This window comes from Watersipora subatra, chromosome 1 (genome assembly GCF_963576615.1).
Source record: "Watersipora subatra chromosome 1, tzWatSuba1.1, whole genome shotgun sequence".
Classification (NCBI taxonomy): Eukaryota; Metazoa; Bryozoa; class Gymnolaemata; order Cheilostomatida; family Watersiporidae; genus Watersipora; species Watersipora subatra.
In genome coordinates this window covers 43,240,388-43,264,354 of record NC_088708.1, presented here as the reverse complement: position 1 = coordinate 43,264,354, position 23,967 = coordinate 43,240,388, and the positions used below count along the sequence as shown (strand labels likewise).

General features: G+C 35.9%; 2 protein-coding genes across 2 annotated transcripts in view; one reads left to right on the top strand and one right to left on the bottom strand.

Annotated features, from left to right (window-relative positions):
* On the top strand, nucleotides 1–7,264 carry LOC137405300 (GATA-binding factor 3-like). The gene is made up of 6 exons (XM_068091529.1): nucleotides 1–135; nucleotides 901–1,100; nucleotides 1,391–1,756; nucleotides 3,016–3,161; nucleotides 3,814–3,939; nucleotides 6,260–7,264. The coding sequence occupies exons 2-6, from the start codon at nucleotides 905–907 to the stop codon at nucleotides 6,563–6,565; spliced, it is 1,140 nt and encodes a 379-aa protein (XP_067947630.1). The 5' UTR covers nucleotides 1–135; nucleotides 901–904; the 3' UTR covers nucleotides 6,566–7,264.
* Nucleotides 7,265–7,784: 520 nt separating this feature from the next.
* Nucleotides 7,785–23,967, bottom strand: part of LOC137387892 (synaptotagmin-1-like) — a 33,647-nt gene continuing 17,464 nt past the window's right edge. Inside the window, exons 6-9 of the mRNA XM_068074407.1 lie at nucleotides 17,996–18,122; nucleotides 17,194–17,322; nucleotides 9,596–9,679; nucleotides 7,785–8,241 (exon numbers count right to left, since the gene is read on the bottom strand). Coding sequence (XP_067930508.1) covers nucleotides 9,608–9,679; nucleotides 17,194–17,322; nucleotides 17,996–18,122 — 328 coding nt within the window. The 3' untranslated portion in view covers nucleotides 7,785–8,241; nucleotides 9,596–9,607. The remainder of the gene's footprint in view (nucleotides 8,242–9,595; nucleotides 9,680–17,193; nucleotides 17,323–17,995; nucleotides 18,123–23,967) is intronic.

The following is a 23,967-nucleotide window of genomic DNA, read 5'->3' as shown; positions in this document are numbered from 1 at the left end:
GAAACGTCTTGCTGGCTGTTTTATATCTGCCCGGCGTTTTATTTTAGCCTAGCATAACTTTTTAAACACCAAGTGTTTTATACGATTTGCATTTCAAATTGGATACAATATCTCTGACAAGAAGATCGTGAACATGTAAGTCATAAATATTTTTTGTTATAATTTCGTATTATTTCTCAGTGTTGCATTGTTTGTGTTGTAGCGCAGTGTGACTTTTCTTAAACGAGGCTAATACATGAGATGCTATCAGTGATAAGTTTAGTGATTAAAACGCAAGCCTTTGATGTCTCTCGGCTTATGGGTTTATAATGACTAGAGATATTCAATAGGTCTATTCAACACACAGGACATCGAGTAAGATCTTAACACTGATAAATAAAGTTTTTTTCTTCAAAGCTGGTTAATTTGAATCATGTGACTGAGAGAGCTTCAATGAAGAAATGAACACTTGAAATGGCCAAATCATTTCATTATCGTTATCGTATTTGGTTATCTCAAAGATGGGAATGGCTGCCGAGAAGCATCCAGCTATCTTACACTCATCCTGCAAACAACTGTTTCTTTGACTAGTGCACTTTAGGTTGGTTCAGAGTATCGAATCATGTCTTCTCTCGGTGACAAAGGCTTTGAGGACAGAAACTAAAGTTTTTGTCATAATGGCCTCATCAAAAATTCATTTCATGCTCAGTCAAATAGCAATTGCTAAATCTTCCTATGCGTTAGTATAGATTTCCTCAAAATGTACAAGACAGTTTTCCCTATTTATTGTATAAATAATGTTTGAAACTCTTATGATATCTCATGTTAGTATTCAAAACTAATGTTTGCCACAAGAAATTTAAACAGTAAACTATAAAAAGCTATGTTATGAGTTGTTTGACACAAAGTTATTGTCAGCAGAGAAATGGATGTAATACCAGAGCAGCAGAACAGCATGATGCCATGCTGGTACCCGACATCCATACCCCATCCTGTCACAGACACACGCTATCCTGTCAACCATACACTGATGACACACCATAGAAATCTAGACACTCAGAGTTCACCAATAAATGGCTCAGTAGAAGGAGACTTTACCTGTGGCGCCGCACAGAATTATGGTTGGTAGTAGAACCTCAACCGACTTTTACAAAAAATGAATTTGCTCCACAGAATTCCTACACCTGCTCTATTATAACAAGTAACAATAATGGTTACTGTTATTATTATTGCTTTATTATTCCTAACTTATTATTATATTCCCTCTGATTAGTAGTAGCCCATTTAAATGCAACTAAAATATTTAATACAATAGTAGCTACATAAAATATACAAACTAATATGCATAAAATATTCTTTTGCACTTTAATTAAATTTTAGCTATTTGTAGTGATGAAAATATTTTTTTCAGCATCTCCAGCAATGTACAAACCACAATGGCACCCGACTATGATGTCAAGCCAAAGTCCACTATACCACCAAGTATCGAAGCCACTTTTTGTGCAACCACCGACAGCACCTCCAGCCCTTACTTATCCATCACACCAGACACAACAACTCTCTCCGCAATCTTCTCATCCGTCGACACCCCCTAAAGAAGAGACCCGATCAGGAGAGACAGACGGAGTAAACTTCCCTATTACAAGCAACCCCAATTTTCTATACTCGGACTACCACACAACCGACACCTTCAAAGGCAGCAGCGCTGGTAGTCAAACGAGTGGCAGCACTTCTATAGTCAAATCGAATAAACCTAGCAAGCCAAAAAATGGACAAGGTAACTAAATAAATTTAATGATATTTAAAATGATATATTGAACTCGTTGCAGGCCAGAGTATCGCTACTGTGAATAGAGTGAGGGTGGGCCAGAGTATCGCTACTGTGAATAGAGTGAGGGTGGTTGGGGAATCGGAGTGAGCTTTGGAATGCCACCTTTATTCCCCTCCGCCGAGTTGCACTGCATTTCTGTACTGTGTCCTTTGACTATATTGCAATATGACTATGTAAAAAGGCATGGCTTAGTTAAACAAAACATGGGCTCTAATTAAAACATACAATTCGTTAGAATCTTTTATGGGGGTTATTAATATTTGTAACGCGAGCCACGACGTGAATGCCCACATAGTTGAAGTGAGTCTTGTATTGTACCCCATGTACAATCATCCTTTCTCACCCCTCAGGAATTCTTATATATTTTAAAGCAAAGGTTTGATGCAAAATAACCATAGCTCTAGAAATCGGGCACTTATTCTAGCTGTTCTATTGCATAATATAATATGTGTCAAGTGGCAGCCCGTAATGTGATTATCTTATTGGCGAGGCTCTACCCTCAACTCCGTAAACCTAACTACATAACACTGATCCCTTTCTTGTCTTTCACCCGTACCTCCCATCGTTTGTTCAGAGTCTTGCTGTGAGCTCAGCTATAATAGCCCTGTGTCAAAATTACATATTAATGATGATTTACATAAAATTTTAATTGCTGTTGCAGGCTTGTTCGCATGGGTGTGTGGTGGTCAGGCAGGGTATGCCAGTTGCACTATTAATAGGTAACAAGCTAATAACAAGCCTCTGCAACTTTATCTAATATCTTTGTGAACAAAAGACTTTCAGCGGTGGAATGCTGTATTATTGGAAGAATGATCATTTCTCTCTTCTCTACCAACCGAATTCGCTAGTTTATGCCCCAACGCTACGTAATACTTGCATTAAATAACACGCGTGGCATGCCGTCTCAGTTTCCTATACTTACACAGTATCATTCTATACCTTAAATTTGCTTGACACGAGATGAAATGGATCCGTCTGGATTCCACGAGCCTCGATTACAACATAGTTTCATATCTCCCATTTACTGTCTGCTAAATAATTCATACCGTTGACCAATTTCCATCGCAAACAGAATATGAATTATATAAAAACACTTATTATTATGTCAAAACTGGCTGGGAAAAACCGTTTATCAGTGAACTCACGCTGTTATAATGAGCCCCTTTGGTTTCATTCATCAGCTTAAGATGCCTGTCTGGTTATAGAAGGACGAGAATGTGTAAATTGTGGTGCTACCCAAACACCGCTGTGGAGGAGGGACGGCACAGGGCATTACCTCTGCAATGCGTGTGGACTATACCACAAGATGAATGGGGCAAGCAGACCTCTTGTCAAGCCGAAGCGGCGGCTGGTAAGCTGTCTTTTTATAAGATATAAAAATTCTTTGAGGATTCTTTAATGTACCAAGGAACTCGAGGCAGAATGTAAACAATGTGGCCCGGCTGTCAGATTCATTTGGGATCAACATTTTGGATCAAAACATTCTATTATTACTTCTTAAACTTGCAAGAAGATCAACAAGAATGACAATAAAATTTACTCATTAGTTTGTATTTTCTACTTGAAACGAAATAATGGCGAAACTTGAGCTCCTGGTCTTGCGTAAGCCGGAGTCGTGCTATTTCTGTAGACACCTTGAGTGCTTAGCAGGAGTCAGAATAGTTCTGTAAGCTAATGTTTTCGTTTGCAATTTGGTTGCCTTTCCTCCCACCTTTTTGGTAACTCACCAACTCTCTCTCTGGTCCAATTCTTGGTGCAATTGTTGCATGAATAAGCAGACAATTTTTAATTCATCATTTGTTCGAGCGTGAATGATAAATGGGGCACCAGAGGCTCCTTAATGACAAGACTTGTTCTGTTCTGATTCATTTACTCTTATTTTAATATATTACGCACAATCAGAAATATAATATCTATTAAACATTACATATTGAACATATTTGGTAGAAAACTAAAGAAATTTGTTATGCTGTATATTATTACATTATTATGTCATTTTGCAGTCAGCAACTCGGAGAGCTGGTACCAGCTGCGCTAACTGCCGAACATCGATCACGACGCTGTGGAGGAGAAATGGAAGCGGTGACCCGGTGTGTAACGCCTGTGGTCTTTACTATAAGCTACATAACGTAAGTAGATTTAGAACCTCGGGCTATCATTCTTAAACCTCTCTGGCTATTTTTTTTAAACTTCTGGCTGTTTTTCTTAAACCTCTCTGGCTATTAGATGATAGTTTAAAACAATTCTAAAGAGTCGTCTTCTGCCTTAATCTCTTTCTTAAATAGTAACAGCAAATGATTCGGTGACAATAGCTAAAAGATTGGCAAAGTATACAATTATTTACGATCCTGCCCCGTCTTTGATGTAACGCCTAAGAGAGTCCTCGTTTAATGAGATCAAAAGCAGTAAAACATCATCAGATGTCATCGCCAGTCGATGGAGCAGAAAGCATAGGCTCGTTATGTCGATTATTCTGAGACAGTATGGCGGAGATTAGCTTGGACCCAAAGTCTTTTGCTCAGAAGGGGATTAAGCGAGTTTAAAATCATAGAGCTAGTTATGAGCTGGTCTATGAATAAGAAACAGTCGTTATAGGCATGCAGTGAAAGGGCCTCATAATGGAATTAGTTGAGCGGATTAATAAACCAAATGACGTATTGTTACAAATGTTTAGATATCCAAAAAGCGTGCCTTAAAGAAACATATATTCTCCACACCTAAATTATATGAGTTATAAGAGCACGACAGAGAAAACAAACTATGGAGATTTTTGCCAGCATTGTTTTACCATTTTCATTCATGCTCACTGAACCCTCAAAGCGATGTAAAACAACGCCATAGAAAAGTAACGCAAGCTATTTTCTTAGTCATTGCAGAGCGGAAAGAAACTATTGAGGAAAATTTTGATATTGAGAATAGCCAGTTGAAGGAGGAAATTTTTAAAATTACTAAGATTTCACGAAAGTGCCTGTCATTCTGATACGATGACACGCAGACATACCCGTCACTATCATACGTAAAGAAAGATTGAAAACAAAACATTTCTTATTTCAATTTTATTATTTTGCTGGCAGTGTATTGAGCAAAGGCATGACTAGAGACACTGAGGAGACACTGCCAGCCAATTTTATGAATACTCGATTAAACTTGAATAGGAGGTAAAGAAATTGCAGTTTCACTGCACACTGAACAACACAAAGAGTGAGAGCTCAGCCTCCATATTCAGCCTCACAATAGAGTTCTCAGCGAGCATCTTTGCACAACTCTGATTTGATACTCATATTTCAAACGTCTCTTTCATGGGAGCAGGAGTCATCGTATTCACCTGAAAGATAGGTGGTACATGTGAGCCATCAAAGATATATGGTACATGTGAACCTTCAATGATAGGTAGTACATATGAATCTTCAAAAACAGGTGATACATGTGAACCTTCAATGATAGGTAGTATGTAAGAATCTTCAAAAACAGGTGATACATGTGAACCTTCAATGATAAGTGGTGCATGTGAACTGCTTTGCCACTTTTATAACTTCCTTTCAGCATATCGCTCTCGGTTCTTTTCGCTCTCTCTATATTTTGCTCTCTGTTTTTCTCTCTCTCCGCATTTTGCTCTCTGTCCTTCTCATACTCTCTCTGCATTAAGCCACCTGTTCTTTTTACCCTCTCTCTTTCTACATTGTGTTCTCTTTTTTTCCCTGTCATTCTTACAGCGGACTGCTCTTGTTCTTTCTGCACTCTCGTTATTTTGCTCTCTGCTTTTTTCACTCCCCTTTTTACCCTCTCTGCAGATTGCGCCCTGTTCCTCTTGCATTTTTTCCGTAATGTCCTTTTTCTTTTTGCTCTCTGTTCGTATTGTTCTCTACGCATTTCACCCTCTATTCATATCACTGCTTTTTTACACTCTTGGCTGATCACTCTCTGTTCCTCTCAATCTTTGGCATGTCGCCGTTTATTCCCTTTGCCTTCTTTCTACATCTCTTTACGTTTCTCTGACTCGTTTTGAATTTTGCTTTTTCCTCATCTCGCTCTCCGCTCATCTCGCTCGTCTCGTTCTCAGCTTGTCTTGCGCTCCATTCGTTCTTCTTGTCGTACTCTCCTATTCTCCGCTATCTTTCCAAATTGTATTCTCTCATTCTGCTTCATCTTTATTTTTTCATACTTCTATCAACTAGTTTTCAAGGCAGCCCTTACAGAAAAGAGAAAAACTCTAGCAAGCTGGCCAACTATTAACGATAAAATTGGCTAACGCTCTGACACCAAAATTTAGTCTCTTGAGACATTTCTCTATCTAGTCCTTCTGTCAAACGCAGCGCCTTGTAAACAGCCATTTTTAAGTGAACCCATTAATTAACTCTTGTTTACAACAAGTCGGTAATCTGTAAGGATTACCATCTGATGTACTCATAGAGCTGCAAATAATCCTCATACATTCCATTTCTCTTGCAGGTACATCGGCCATTAACTATGAAAAAAGATAACATACAGACGAGAAATCGTAAGATGACAACAAAGTCGAAAAAAGGACGAAAATTTTCGCACGAAGCAGACTTTAATAAACCTATTATGGGCATGGATATGAAATATGGAAACTTTGGCTCTCAGCACATGGCTGGTGTCGCACCTCTAATGGCTTCAAACCATGCTTACCAAGGCTACCCTAGCAGCACATTTCACGCGAACTTCTCTCAAAGTCATAATCTAGGCCCTTACTCATCCTGGCCTACAGCCCAACACGCCTTTCCCTTAGCCTAGCTCACATCCAGGCAGCCGAGTCTCATGATAAAGTAGACTGTGATCAGCGAGTCCATAGACTTATTCACACTAATTGAAGTCTATGAGTGAAACAAGCCAACTCAGCAATGATCTCAAACAAAGTCCACCAATCGTTGTCTTCGCTACACAAGAAAACTAGTAATATTTTTATCTTGATATTATTTTTATGATTTGGTTTGTGATATTGTACAAAGTTGTTTTATAAATTTTTATGCAATTAGAACATATTTTCAATGCTTAGTTATATTTATCGATGTTCAAAATCAGTTCAGAAGAGCAGCAGAGTTGAAAAAATAGCTCAGTAAACGCAACTCGCTGTCGACACGGCTTTCATTAATCGTTATACCCCATGACTGTCTCTCTACCATAAACACATAGACCTATATTCTCTTATTGATGTGTTATTTATTTTCTAATTATTGTACTTGTATTGGAACTCAGCTGACTGCTGGTGCAATGACATAGCGTAAATTGCGGTCAGCATTTATGGCATTTTTCTCTCTCAGCTATAAGATTTTAGATAACTAAAGCGTGTCTCATTAAAGCTCTTTGTGACAATCATGTATGCCCTAGGGGAAATGCACAGCCTTACAAAAGTTTTTTTTATATAAATGTATAAAAGAGATAAAAATGGCTGAAATACACTGTTTTATAATTCTATTAAGAAACTGTGACTGGAGTGATTTCCTTCTATGTAATATTCCATACAATAACAACTCATCAGGCGGATTAGCCTGCTGGCTTTGTGATTTCTGACTATAATGAACCTCTGGCATGCACGCCACTTGCGTTCACCATTCATCACCGATGTCAAACGACCACAATTTCTTTTGTGTTTCTAAGATGCATATCCAGCAGTTGTCAACAATACCGGTGATAAGATAACTGTCCGATGTGAGATTGGAAAGACGTGCATAGGTATAGATTAAATGTATAGCAGCACCTGATCACAGTGATTTAGCCATCCTAATTTGACAGTAATTTACCATTGAAGCTAGCACAAAAGTATTGTATCTTTTGCAAACAAATTATTGATATGTTTGTTTGTTTTGCGCAAACTAGAGACATGGTTTTAAAAATACTGAGTGCTTTTTTACCAATGATTTGAATTCAAAATGTTCATTCATCGAGCTTATTTTATTCCTTCAAAACTCTAGTAAATAAATAATATTATATTATCAACTCGTTTATTCTAAATTAGACAATAATTATTTTAGAAAATAAAATATAAAACAAACTTTGGTGTAAATTAATTACACTGACAACAAAAAATAGATATTATGACAACGATTATAAAATAAATACGTTTTCTATTTTTATCTCGCATAAAGGAGGAAGTACCATGTTAAAGATGGTTGAAGAGTTGAGCCCTGGAGTTAGAGAAACAGTAAAAATGTGATGATGCAAGAGATAATACAAAAGATATTGGAAGCAAATAATAATAACAAACCACTAGAGATAACATGAGTCAACATCCTAAATATAGAGAAAAAGGTGTACAGAAATTATATATCTTTAATTAATAATAAAAAGCCACCAAATCTCACTAAACGAATATTTAAAATCCAAGAAACAAAAAACACACTTGTTTAATTTTATTTTCTGTCAAATTTTGCTATTGATTCTTGCACAGTCAGCAACCACTCCTACACCGCCTACAACAGATCATTTGAAATGCAGAGCATCCCTGTTAACGAACATAATTGTTACAAAAATAAAGCTAGCACTTTTGTCTAGAAGGGAGGAAGTCACGCTAGTTAGATTGTGACTCGCTCACCTAATGATTTCTCTGAATGTCAGTTATCTTTTTTAAATTTATGTGGCCAACGCATCATTACATTTACAATGGGTGAGAAATGCAAAGCAACATAAAGCTAAATCAGTTTGCCTGAAACCTGGAAGAACGACGCCAACTCCAGACGGCGTGACAAGTGGGTTTCACTCGGTGAGACCATTTGCTGCACGATCTAAACCGACCTCTAAATATTTTTACGCGGTCGCTCCTTGAGAAGGTTGTAATATTTTCACATAGCTTTAGCTTCCGGAGATTTTTTTACTGACGTGGGAAAAAGTAAACAGTCCGATCGCACGCGTTAATCTAAAAACAAAAGACTTTAGAATAGGGGTAGTCTAGCTGCCTGGCAGTCTATCATATTTGATTCCTAGAGGGAGCGAAGAGGCTTAGCCATAGACAAAACTCAGATGAATAACAATACAATCCCAGCTGCCTTTAGCTCGAACATAATGAAGGAGACGAGCGATCATCCATCAATTAAAATAGAGAAATCTTTTGAAAAAGCTTATGAGATTAAAATCATGAGCGCGTGCGGCGGCTCTCTTTTGTTTTAAAATTAACTGTTGAAAGACTCGCAGTACAGCGGAGAATCCAATCTTTACTCGAAACAAGTTTTGTTAAAACGAACAGCCTGGATGTTTTGGCCTAAAGATAGTGATGATGAAATCGGAGTGTGAGTCGTGTCGGATGTCAGTGAGAAATGGCAGTGATAGCATCTTAACCGGCTATCAAATTGAAGTTGATGATCGGGTTACAACTTTACGAAGCCATAGAATGTACCAATTTCAGTCAAAATCTATTCAAACAAGAATGTAAACGTATAATTCCAGTTTTGACAAGCAGAGCCAAGATTCTTAACTGATATGAATTCACACCGAATGCATAACTGAAATCTTTCACATTTTAATCAAACGCGAATTGTTTAGAATTTAAACAAAAAAAGTAAAGTTTAAGTCAAAAAGCTGCCTATCATCTGAAGATATTGTAAAAAAAAGAACTAACCAACAAGGTGCCATAAAACATATGTGTGAGGCTTGCAATGCATGGACTTTGCAAAGAGCAATTACCCTGGAGAAAGATTTAATCATTCTGTTGATGTAACTTTCGCAGATGACACGATAATGCGCAGGTCAGAAGCTGAGTTGAACTATTACATAACACAATAAAAATATTTCATTTTTATTGCAAATAAAAAACTAATTATAAATATTTACCTGCAAAACATATCAGACTGGAATCCCATTATTCATCCTCAGTTTAGCTTTTGCTCCTCCAGCCGGACAAGATAAACGGATTACCTAAAAGAGCATATGACATTTTTCTAACGAAACTGTTTTATTCATGATAGAAATGCACAGATTGGCAATGTAAATCAAAGTAATTTATTAATTTTATTTCCTATAAAGCTGATGAAGAGAATAGAAGGTTGTTACTTCCTTTCCCTCCGTTACATATGATGATGGCAGCCGAGAAGACATCATGTATATTAGCCTGAGATCTCTTGTATTATCACTCAGTGGAATATAAACGCGGAGGGCACCGGAGGGCACGTTGTTAATGTTATCTACACTCTTTATAAACTATGGAACAGGCAGACCATAAAAACCACTGAAAGTTGTCAGCAAATGAGAAAATTTGAAAACAAGTGTGTTATTTTATCGGCACACAGTAATAAAATGTTATTACACCTAATTGAACAGCTGGGGGATTATGGGACATGCATCATTACTAGCTATTTTAGATATCACAGAGGTTCCTTTATCATTTATCTGAACAATACCGAAGTTTATTATCTTCTACACCCAAGCACATCTTTTCTTTCTGGCCCTGTTTAAACCATAGTTGATTAGTGGGCCCCGGACAACGGTATGAAATGCATTAGTCAGAGGATGGTGATTTCAATAGTTTTAGAAATTTCAATCTCCTGTAATTAATTAAGACAAAAATGTATGTTTCATGAAATGTTTAAATGATGAACGAAGGACGGAAGAAGGCAGGCGCTACGTCTGCATAATGTGACGCCTCGGTTAAATAATCAGAGGTGCTTCATTTCTGTGAATGTTTTCATTCGCCTTGATCACTATAGCGTGAATTTCAAATGCGATTATACGCTTGTGACTATGGCGTGAGGAGAGCATTGCCACACGTTGTCAACTGGTTGTTAGCGTACATAATTGTTTTAGAGTAGACAGACTGCATTAACAAAGGTTACGACTCTTTATCAAATCTGATAGAAGCAGTCAAGTGATCTGATAGGAGGCAGTCAAGTGATCGGTGTGAAAATCATTCCCAGGTAAAAAAAGGATATAATTTTAAGCACCAAAGAAATTTAAAATTTTTAAACTAATCTAATTTAGCTCAGAAAAAAATAAAATGACACACGAAACATAATCATATAGGCCTATATATATATATACATATATATATATATATATAACATATATATACTCATGCTACAGTCAGTACTGTTTTGGCTATTAAAGCCCCATCAGTGCAGATCAGATCCGATAAGGTTCTGATACACATATATGACAAGACATTATATATATTTATATAAATTAAATATCATATTTAATATATATAAACATATATAGAGGCCTTGTCATATGTATATCAGAACCATACAAGCTCTGAGCTGCACAAGGATATATATATTTTTTTGTTGTTCATACAAAATATGAACAATAAAGATTGTGTTTTTGATAACCAGTCAAAACCTTCCAAACCCTTCATGGGATATTCCTACAAGGCAGCATCCTGTTTTTACTGACAGAAGGCAGTGAACCAGACAGCATCTGCTGCCGGCTTTATTGTATTCAGAAAATATTGATACTAATGATGATATGAAACGGTGGTAAGAAGGTCGGTGGGTATTACGCCGTGGAGCTCGTGCTAACAATACAAGACAGCGGCAGCAGAAACACTGATCTGATGAAGATTAGATTGCCCTGCACTAATGAGTTCGTATTTTATCTGGCAGCGGATGTTCAGCGCATTGCTGCCAAGTTCTTACCAGATTGCACCAGAATAGACAGCGAGCGAGCAGAGCAGCATGACATTCACAGTAAACATTTTATGTACTGTTAATGAGACATTATCACTTGATGTGTTAATATTTAGTCACAAAGCCGGAACAGGTAACTTCCAGCAGATTTAAAATTGTACCAACATGTGTAGGGAGCCAACCAATCTTATCGCAAGGATTTTGGGAAACCATCAGACATGTTTCTATTATGTATAGTAATATAATATATGAAGGTAGTGTCTTACATAGCTCGGCCAAATATGTAGCGATGAGTATTGGGGAACAAACACAAAGAATGAATATGGGATGATCTATAAACCTCACAAATACTTACAAGGTTGTTCACATTTTATAGCAATATCAAGATATCGATGCTCAGGTCTAAAGAGTATACTGCTTAGCATGAACTCAAAGACAAGCGAAGTTGAGAGGTTGAATGGGGTATTCCACATGAGACCTGCATCTGACCTATATGTGTGATATGCATTGGCATGATATTTAAATAACAATCATAATAGATTTTGGAAATGGTTTATGTATGGCAGCACATGACTTGTGTATAGGCTATAGGAACCATCTGAGATTTATGTAAAACTCGTATATGACACATATTGATCTCATATAAAACTCATATATGACAAATATTGGTCTTATATAGAGCTCATATATGACACATAGTTATCTCACATAGAACTCATATATAACACATATTTGTCTCACATAAAACTCGTATATGACACATAATGGTCTCATATTAAACTCGTATATGACACATAATGGTCTCACATAGAACTCATATATGACACATAGTGGTCTCATATAAAACTTGTATATGACACATATTGGTCTCATATAGAACTCATATATGACACATATTGGTCTTATATATAAATGCATTGATCATAAATTGGCGAACAAACCCTTTCCAAAGCTAGCCAACGTGGACGAGCCATGTTTTAAAAAGGTACATTAGATAGAACAGAGACCATATATTATCCGAGACATAACCAGCCAAGAAACTAATTTTCATTTTGTCACTATCACTTTTATGAACACCTAAAATGAAATATGTTTGTTCCTATCATGTCAGTTTCTATGCTTTATTGCCCTTCATCTGAGCCGCAATATTAGCTGTTTCACCGCTTTATGATTTCTATCTCATTTAAATCTATTGAGGGGAGCATTAGAGCAGTGAGGGTATGACTACATTAGTTGTGAGCCCTTGAGATAAAACGGATGCATTTAGCGCAAGACAGCCTTTATAACAGTACCAACATTCTGGTTCATTCAGTAAAAGTATTGGTTAAATACACTTTAACAGTACCTGTTTTCACTTTCTCAAAATATATTTGGTATGTACATTTAAATGTAAATTTATGCTTGCCATCTTGATATACATGTCTTAAGCATATACACCATATAATATATATCATATATGAGTAATATGAGCATACACATGCCTACATAATATGAGCACATACACTGTATAATATATATCATATATGAGTAATATGAGCATACACATGCCTACATAATATGAGCACATACACTGTATAATATATATCATATATGAGTAATATGAGCATACACATGCCTACATAATATGAGCACATACACCATATAATATATATCATATATGAGTAATATGAGCATACATATGCCTACATAATATGAGCACATACACCATATAATATATATCATATATGAGTAATATGAGCATACATATGCCTACATAATATGAGCACATACAATGTATAATATTTATCATATATGAGTAATATGAGCATACACATGCCTACATAATATGAGCACATACACCATATAATATATATCATATATGAGTAATATGAGCATACACATGCCTACATAATATGAGCACATACACCATATAATATATATCATATATGAGTAATATGAGCATACATATGCCTACATAATATGAGCACATACAATGTATAATATTTATCATATATGAGTAATATGAGCATACACATGCCTACATAATATGAGCACATACACCATATAATATATATCATATATGAGTAATATGAGCATACATATGCCTACATAATATGAGCACATACAATGTATAATATTTATCATATATGAGTAATATGAGCATACACATGCCTAAATAATATGAGCATAAAACGGAATGATTGAGATTGTCTTGACTGAATAACTGTGAACCAAGTCATTGTTACTCAGCGTTACGATAGGGCCCTGCTTTTCAAAGTATTTTATAGAGTTATAGGCTAGATGTGACTTGGCCTCCTGGGCCATCGCTATAGACTTTACGTAGAGCTCCCTATTTTGCAATTAGCTAAACTATTGCATAATAATATGTAATAACTTATTAATTGACATTCTGTCAACAAAAATGAATGTAATATCTTGGCTCATCTCCACCTCTCTAGTAGCTAAAACGCATCAGGGAACCAGCATGCTATGAACACAACATTCCCCCATAAAAGACTAAAATAAAGGCTGTGCATGTACAAACCAGAAAAACTCTATTAAAACGTTTGGGAAGCCAACAAATTTGCCAAAAGTTACACAACTTAAGAAAAAAATTCGCATTTTTTATTTCCTGAAAGAATTTGACCAATTCTGACTCATGCCTTATTCGATATGTGAAATGGAGCGACATGAGACAGCGGGTGAGTCAAGTAGGTGATGTCATAATAGTGGGAAGCACCTGAGAAAGCCTAATGAAAGGTGAAGCATCCAAAAACAACAGAACGACCACCCCATGGATGTAGACATTTCCTGTCCTAATTAATTCCCCATCAAACCCTCAGCTCTGGCCTCCAGACTCATTTTGGTAAGGACAATAGCCTTCCTACTGCTGCTGGTGGACGAGTGTTGGAGGATGTCGTCTAATGTTTCTCTATTTTCAAATATATAATCTTAAACTAAATTTACAGAAAGCCAATTAACTACCTTGGCCCAAAATTCAAAAATGAAAGCGCAACACATATGTTAACATGAACAGTCAGAAATGAATGGTGTTGAGTAGAGTTGATGCATTAGTCACAGATGCTGTACACTGTAATTCCACATGTAGAAATCGATGTGAATGACAAGAGGGTTAATACGAATTATGTTATGGACGTCTATGTAAAGCATTATGTATTAAACTTGAGTGTTCTACTACACTGTAGATGTCTATGTTGCACATACACAAAGACTTGGGTTCTTTATCCACTATAATAGATGTCTATGTTACAAAGGCACTAAGAGTTGGGTGCTTTATTCCCTATAAATGTCTACATATATGCTACACATACAATATTAGACTCGGCGGCACACTATTACATTATAATAGATGTCTATGTTACACATACAATATTAGACTCGGTCACACTATTACATTATAGACGTCTATGTTACGCATACAATATTAGACTCGGTCACACTATTACACTATAGATATCTATGTTAAGCATACAGTACAAGACCTCAGGATTCTATTCAACGTAAGATGTCTATGTTACACCAACAGTCCAACACTACACCTAAGCTCACTATAATAGTGCAGATGTCTATATATGTAATATGGATCCTCATGTCTTTTCTTAGGGTCTTTTAGAATAACTAAATAAACAGGGAACAGCTAAAGTTCTGCTGGTAGCATGACAACCGCCGTAGCACCTGGACAATCATTAATAATGAATTATCATGACTCAACCACTTCAAGGTCAGCCTAAGGCCAGTGTAGCACCAATGTACATTATCAATAGATATATTTGTTATAAACCTTATGAATACAAGTTCAGGAACTGAAGTGAGATTCCAAAGTTGAGAAAAGAATATTCTAGAATGAATGTTTTCTGATTCCCATGCAAAACTGTTTCGTGAAACACACCTACCAATTCCAAGTATTAATGCTGATACAGTTTTCAAATACTCTATATAACATAAATTTTGTGTGACACAATACAAAAAAGTATTAAACTATTCATTTATTCGGGCAGCACTGCCAACATCCTCTGTCAGCGCAGATTGAAAACACCTTGAAGGGTTAAACTCGGTTGAAGGGTCACTATCGTCAAATTAAAAATTTTTTTATCAGAAAGTATGGATATTTTTCTATAATTTGAGATTACGTTTGTTGTTTTAGGTTATTTGACTGCCAGGAAGTTGCAAGATCAAAATCGACAAAGTTTAAACACTGTTAAAACTCTTGGAATACAAATACATGCTTGACTTTTCCACAAATGATGTCAGTAATTATGTACATTGTATATAAATGATAAATATACGATCTCATCAGCATCAGCCACTATGTTTACACAGCATTTAGAGAAAAGCACTCATACAATTTCTCACCTACCTATCTTCAAATCATAATATGAAACATCTATAGCAGTATATCTGAAACTATGTTTGCAGTTTTATTATAGCCATGAGCAAATACTAAATAGAATATGTTTGTTTGTTTATTTTTATCTATAATATAACTACAAACAATAATATGAAGAGTGTTTCTTACAGTATAAAAGAACAAGAAAAATAGAAAAAAAAGTCACTCCAGGGAAGGTGATGATGAGGTCCCTGTGCGCAATAGCAAGGCCAATCAAGGCGCGGAACCTGAAAGTAGAGTCAGCAGAAGTCTGTCTAGTTAGTTTAATCTAGTCTGGTTGTCTGAGGTAGCGCTTATGTATCAATAGAGTGCTTGAGAGAAGTAGTAGGAGATCTCTTTTACCAGTTCCAACTGGTCTCTGAGGGTGGAATCGAGATTCTTCTTGTTGAACTCGTTACGAAGAGCTAAGCTTGAGTGATTCCATCAAGCGAGATCAAATTTATATTACGGATATCATTGTTTTACTACAACTTTCCCCCTTTTCCATGTAACACTGTTAGCTAAGTAATCACATGGTTAATAACACATTCAAAACCTCTCAAAAATAAATTAGCAAACTGCATTCTACAAACCAAAGAAAATTGACCAGTAGAGTGAAAACGGGATTCCATACGAGCCCCGGAGGTTTCAGGTCTATTTTTATCCAGTTCATCAAACAAAATAGCAACTTTTATACTACCCGCTGCTCTCTCACTTTCTCAACCAGTTTCGCTCAATATCATCCAATAAGCATATTTTGAATTTTGATAATGAAAATTAAAACACCACAAAAAAATGTTTTACTTTTCCAGATGTAACTAGCAACCAGAGAAATATAATATAACCATCGCAAACATAGTGGCATCAACCAAATCTTGTAAAGAAAATGGACACCGAAGCTAGCGGTGACAGAAAAGTCTACTAAAAATCTTAATTCTACACAGTTTAAGTTTAACAGCTTTTACAATTCAGACAACTGGGCAAGAGCGCCTGAAGAGGCAACTCCCAATCAATATGGCCGCTCTTTGCAAAGGACTCGGGTAAGTGAAGACTCAAAAGGTGCTAATTATAGTTTGTTATTTCTAATAATGGACAGAGGGTACCTTCCCATGCTTAGCCACTGCACCTCCTACCAATTATAACTCCTCGGGCTGACAAGTGTCCAAAACACAAACAATGATCCAATACAATTATTGATGGAAGATAAACATGACAAGTTGACAGTTTTCAACTTATAACGTGTTACATGTAATGCATTTGTACACTCAGACCAGACCAGCAATATTACCTATTTGAATAATATGATCATTATTTTGATAAGCTGCGGTAGAGATCGTAGTGATCGCGTGTTCATTAGCAACAGATTGATAGTACAGCCAGTTACACAGAGCACTGAGGACAATTTCATACATACGAACTTTGGTGATATTAGTGAGTTCTACCTTTTTTCCAGTGTGCTGTTGAAAGAGGAAACTGGGGTACTGGAAGTAAGAATGTGCCCATAATGCTTCGCGAAATTCCTGCACCTGGGTTGTCTCAAACCATTTGCTTCGCAGACGATCGCTGGAGCTCTAGCCAATAAAAAACAAATTTTTAGACCTATTGATTCCGAGGGCAACTGATGGCGGATTAAAATAAAATGTAGTAAAGAGTTAGACCAGATAGGCCTGGGAACAGATGGGTTGAACACAAAAAAATTGTGTTATAAAATGGCATGAAAAAAGTAACCATTTTATAGCAACTGTTCTTTAAAATACACAACTTAGAAAGTGAAGGTGATACAAAATGAAAACATTAATCATATTCTATTTATTTGTCTTTAGTCAGCAGGGGATACATTTGTTGGGTGCAATCAACATACACAGGCGCACACTGTTGATTAACTTCGCAGTTGAAGTGTGAAAATCTGGTACATTTACAAAGTCCTAAACTAAAACCATGGTACAAAGGCTAAATTAGCGAATGCAGTCAACATTTTGGCCAGTCATCAAGGAGGAGCTGCACTTAAAAACTTTTGTTCATCATTACGTCTCTAAATGACACATTCTGGCAGTCAAGCGCAGAATAAAATAATTGAAAAGTAACATTCATTCGAGACAACAAGTCAAAAACAAAGTTTTTTCCTTTGAAATACTGCCAACTGCATATTCTAGGGTACACGCTACATCGCTTTTGACAATATTTGCTATTTTTACACAGAGAATTTATGTTGATTTGAGAGCGCTGAACCAGCGTATCATCTACCATGTCAGAGAGTGAAAAAGGTCCATGGTATCCGTGCTCCGTGTCAAGGTTGTCTAGGTCTATGACGACGTGCCCAAGGAGCGAACCTGTCTCTGTGCTTTGATCCAAAACAGTAAATACAACATACCTGTAGATAGACAAAGGTTTATACTGTTTATACACAAGTAGTGGTAGACAACTACTGAAAGAACCAACATTTATTGTTCTTTTTTTAATGTAATGAAAACCAAATAATAAAAAACACTCACTGATTAATAGAACAAATATTTAAATAAAAAATTTCATCTCGATGATTAAGCAGACAACTCCTTGAGGTACCATTAATTGGGTCAAACAGTGTTCGGATAAGCTAGGCCAGCCATAAACAAATGATTTCATCACAGCAGGCTAATACTGACACGCTGGAACAAAAAATACAATTAAAATGAAAATAAAGTAGAAAATAACAAAGAATAAAATGATTTGAATATTTATACCATTTTTAGAAGTTTAGTTAAGTTTACAGTTTAAGAATACAGTACAGATGCTATTCTCCGTTACCATACTTCTCTGTACCATACTTCTCTGTACCATACAGCCCTAGTTGTACACGTACTGTCAGCCAGAGTGTCAAACCTGGTGTTAAATGCTGTCGATTTATGTTTTTATTAATCATTGGTCGGCGTGAACTTCAACAGATATTAATAGCTGATAGCTTATCTTAACGAATATAAGATAAAGGCGTGATAGCAACCACACATGATCAGAGTTCTGATACCAGAAAGAGTTGGCCATTAAAGTTATTGAATGGCGCAGCGCAGAGTTGATGTAGGCTTCCTGTCTAACTGACAGAATATTTCATCAAATTACGGTGCGTTGACAGAAAGATCCATGCAATAGTTCACACAAGTCTACATGAAGTCTAATTGTGACTTACTAAATAGAGTATTTTTGTAATCCTAATTCGGTTGCCTCTAATAAATTTACAATCAAATCAAACTATTGTGATAATATATAATTTAACGAAAAGACATATTGAAAGGTAAAATGCAAATGGCTTACAGGAGCAAAACAAACTTTTGTGATGAATTCAAATGAATTGAATTCAAATTTACCTTTAGACAGTCTACATCAACTTTGACCCCACACTAACCAATGAAATAGCAAACAAATTCTACAAAATATGAAATTTAATGAAACGTATCCAGTTGCCCCAGCTTTAGGAATAATTGAAGAGAGATTCACTGTATTGTTGAAAACACATAAAAGCAGTAATTGACTGACTTTTGTTTATATGTACAAAAACAAGCAGTCGAGTAATGACATACATCACAGTGTTGTTACTCTGTGCCAATGCAGGATACAGTCTTCCAAGCTGATGAGATCCTATTATTTGTTGGCATACAAACGCAACTTTCGATAAATTGCTAAGTTTGCACACTTTTTTTATAAATCAAAACTTCAGTTTTAGACTTGGTTACATGAAGATGTTATTCTTATCATTAATTCTCATGAGCTTTCCTACTATGATATGAACGAATCCGATAAGCTTTGGGCATCCGGCCAAATTTCAGAATATGAATTTTTACTTTTATGTTTTGCCTATTAAAAGAACAATAATATTTAGTAACCGTTTCAAGGCTAGAGAAGTTTGTGTTAAGACGTAGCAATGATATGAAAGCGAAATTTAGTTAATAGCCAAAACGAATGAACTAAAATCAAAATCAGATGACAGCTGGTCTACAAACAAGAATCAACAAATCCTATGATGATTTTTTCAGATCTACAGTGGCAACTTATTTTATGTATTTTCAAAATAGATCGGCGAACGCTAGCTTCAATATTACCAAAACTTTTAAGAAGTACGAAAATTCTATTGTTTTGCTATGTTGTTACTATTATCTCTGGTACTAATCTTATCATAGTTACTATAATCTCTGGTACTAATCTTATCATAGTTACTATTATCTCTGGTACTAATCTTATCATAGTTACTGTTATCTCTGGTACTAATCTTATCATAGTTACTATTATCTCTGGTACTACTCTTATCATAGTTACTATTATCTCTGGTACTAATCTTATCATAGTTACTATTATCTCCGGTACTACTCTTATCATAGTTACTATTATCTCTGGTACTGCTCTTATCATAGTTACTGTTATCTCTGGTACTACTCTTATCATAGTTACTGTTATCTCTGGTACTACTCTTATCATAGTTACTATTATCTCTGGTACTAATCTTATCATAGTTACTGTTATCTCTGGTACTACTCTTATCATAGTTACTGTTATCTCTGGTACTACTCTTATCATAGTTACTGTTATCTCTGGTACTACTCTTATCATAGTTACTATTATCTCTGGTACTAATCTTATCATAGTTACTGTTATCTCTGGTACTACTCTTATCATAGTTACTGTTATCTCTGGTACTACTCTTATCATAGTTACTGTTATCTCTGGTACTACTCTTATCATAGTTACTATTATCTCTGGTACTAATCTTATCATAGTTACTGTTATCTCTGGTACTACTCTTATCATAGTTACTGTTATCTCTGGTACTACTCTTATCATAGTTACTGTTATCTCTGGTACTACTCTTATCATAGTTACTATTATCTCTGGTACTACTCTTATCATAGTTACTATTATCTCTGGTACTACTCTTATCATAGTTACTATTATCTCCGGTACTACTCTTATCATAGTTACTATTATCTCTGGTACTACTCTTATCATAGTTACCATTATCTCTGGCACTACTCTTATCATAGTTACTATTATCTCTGGTACTACTTTTATCATAGTTACTATTATCTCTGGCACTACTCTTATCTTGCTGTTATTGCTTTAGTTGTTATTATTGTCACTGTTATTGGAACAGATAGAGAATACAAATGAAATGATAGAAAACATACGAAAGTTAACGCCTATCACCAGATTTCCTATTCATTTGGGTGATGACAGATTTTCATGATAGATCGCAGTTTGATCGACATAATAATCCGTTCCTAATTACTATCTCAAAAGATTCAAGAGCCACTCTTTCATGTTGACCATGAACTTAATATACTTTTATTGCTGGTCATATAATTTGCTCATTGAAGGTAATGATCTAAAATCTAGCTTATTGCTATCATAAATCTCCTATCTAACCAAGAGGCCTGAATCCGCTACATTTATATTCCTCACCGATCATTTAAGAATGTTAGAGCATTTGAAATACACTCTACTCGTATATAATAGTCGGTATAATAGTACAGATTGTGTGTTATTGAGTATTGCAATGATTGATGATGGAGTCAAATAATTCGCAGGTAGATGCCTCTTATTGGCTCGCATATGGCTCCAGAAGTCTGTCGCTATAGCTAGACCAGTCATGGGAACTCATCTAATAACAGGCTGCCTTCTTGTTATTAAATGCTACCTTTTCTCTAGCCTCCTTAACATCAGCCCAAGTTTCCCCTAGCCGTACGCTTGTTCAACAATTCCTCTTTGAACAGCTATGGACAATGGTGTAATAAATTTAGGCTACAAACTTTCAAAATGATACGCGAGAAAGACGTGTGATAAATATGGGTGTAAGCTATAATCTGAGCCGCCAGGTGGAAAGGAGTCAACACGAAAGAGCTTTACACTGGCTAACCAAAACCATTACCAACTTTCTAGAGTCTAATTGACCGGATGAGCCTCCAAGTCGTATAGCGGGACCCTTAACTTTTACAATATTTTTAACCCATACTAATCAATTTAATTACTTTAAAAATCGACCATTCCAAAGTAGGTAAGCAACAGTAATCGGTCGTCAATGATTTTAATAATTATAACTTTATTTTTTCATAAAATAAGAGTTTTAAGAGAGAGACAAGAGTCTACAAGAGATTCAGATGCGTGCTAATCTTTGACAAACGTTGAGCTGAGTTTAATTAGCAGACGTGTGGAAATGAGAATGAACTCGTGTGTATAAAAGACGTATGAGTGCATCTTATAGTCATTGTCGGTCTCACTTTATTCTCACAATAGAGGTGAATTGCTGACCGCATGCGCTGTGAAACATGAGCAGACGCACCAATGAATGACATGATACCCTCCGTGCGCACGCTATATTACGTTATTTGATCCTTAATTTAATGCAGCCCAAAACTCTGCCTCAGGCTGCAAATTACCTTTCTCCTCCGTCTCAGGTAGCGGAATGACCAGAGATGAGCGAATAGCGAGAGATTCTCTACCCTCGCCAAATAAGAACGAGTTAGAATGTTAGTCGGTCAGAAAGCCAGCATTAAGTTTGCCTTAGGTGTGTCAACCGTCGCTGTCGTGCCATGTTAGCGGTGTCCGATGCTTGAACACTGTTAGTTATAATGTATCTTCAGAAAATATTATATACTAGCAGTCAGCCTGCCATTGCTCGAGATTTATTTAATCTTCAATGCAAGTTGCTACACCGTTTTCACAACAACAATCTATGACTGCACATATCGAGGGCTCTTGTCCTTAAAGCACGCGACATTTTGGAGTTTCTTATCAGTGAAGCATTTATATAGAAAACAAAAGTTCTACGATTGCCAGTTGAGCCCGGCATCGCTTGGAGTGGGCCCCTTTTCACATTAAATAACTCGTAGATGTGGCTGACATAGAACTTTAGAGGTGTTTGCTGCTTGAACACTGTTAGTTATAATATATTTTCAAAAAATATTATATATTGAATGAATTATATATTGATTACTGATAACATTGTTTATGCTGACCTCACCGAAGGTATACATAAAATTTATGCCAGTTCACTAACTAATGGCAGTTGCTGCCACACAAAGCACTCAGGCATCCTATACTGGTGTGAACATTTTTGGCAAAAATTCAATTTGTATGTATTAACAAACCAATTCACAGTTTTAAAATTATGTTGACAAAATTGAGTTTTTGACAAAAATGTTGATACATACAACATTTTCATAATTATATATTTGTTAATACATACAACTATTTGTCCTCAAAGGCGTCAAAGATAACTATGAATGTCAAATTTCAAATACTTATAAATGAAACCAACACTGTATGAACCTTGTAATGGAATAAACAGAAAAGGGCATCGAGCAACAAACAAGCAACAAATGTACATTTGAACTCCTGAACCCAGAAAGGATGTTAATACTTTGTGGTGCTTGACATGTTTAAGATGTTCAATGTTAAATTTGAAACAGTGATTGATTTCATATTTAATAAATATACTGATGAGAAGTTCAAAAAAACTAATTTTGATATGAATCCCCGAGCCACCAATTTTTAAATTTTTGATGCAAGCAGGAAATGAACAAGTGTTCCTAAAGAATGATAAACAAATTTGATTTACTTTAAACAAAACTTTCTTGGCTTATTAGAGAGAAGGCAAGAAGGTATTTCATAGGCCTGACAATATGAATCTATTGAACAGCCTCCAAATCATCAAGCAATGGTAGTATAACGAATAGATAAATAATTACATAATTGCATAACTACGAGTCATACTAAATGATATAATTAAAGCAAATTGTTAGAGCTGCCAGCAAATAGGAGTCCATCTGATAAGTGACACGCAGAGTTTACATCTAACAACAACTACTGCCACCCTTCACGCTGCCGTTGCATCAGCCTACCTCAAACGCGATAAAAATCTGCCAGCTTCCTCCCTAACGCAAGTGCTTTCGGTCTGCAGCAGACGGCAAAGAATTTTATACAGAGAAACTGGGAGATGTTTAGATTCTTTATTTCTGGCTTGGAAAAAGTTGAAGTTCGATGAAATAGAACAAAATTATGATGTAGATTTGAAGATATGTTAAAAAGGTGATGAATAAAGCTTGAGTACAAAGCTCTAGAGAGGAGATCAAAGAGTCTAGCATGCTCATCTGTGAGTGACAATATTTATGACAAAACAAAGCCGTGCTCACACGAAACTAAACATAATTACAAAAACTTAAATGAAAAGCAGTAAAATGTGAGAGCGGTTTCAA

What these genes read in the sequence shown, in the direction of transcription:
- LOC137405300 (XM_068091529.1), top strand. Translation starts at nt 905, where the DNA reads ATGGATGTAATACCAGAGCAGCAGAACAGCATGATGCCATGCTGGTAC. An exon ending in CAAGCCAAAAAATGGACAAG is followed by an intron (nt 1,757 to 3,015) that starts GTAACTAAATAA and finishes GTCTGGTTATAG; the next exon opens with AAGGACGAGAATGTGTAAAT. An exon ending in TCAAGCCGAAGCGGCGGCTG is followed by an intron (nt 3,162 to 3,813) that starts GTAAGCTGTCTT and finishes GTCATTTTGCAG; the next exon opens with TCAGCAACTCGGAGAGCTGG.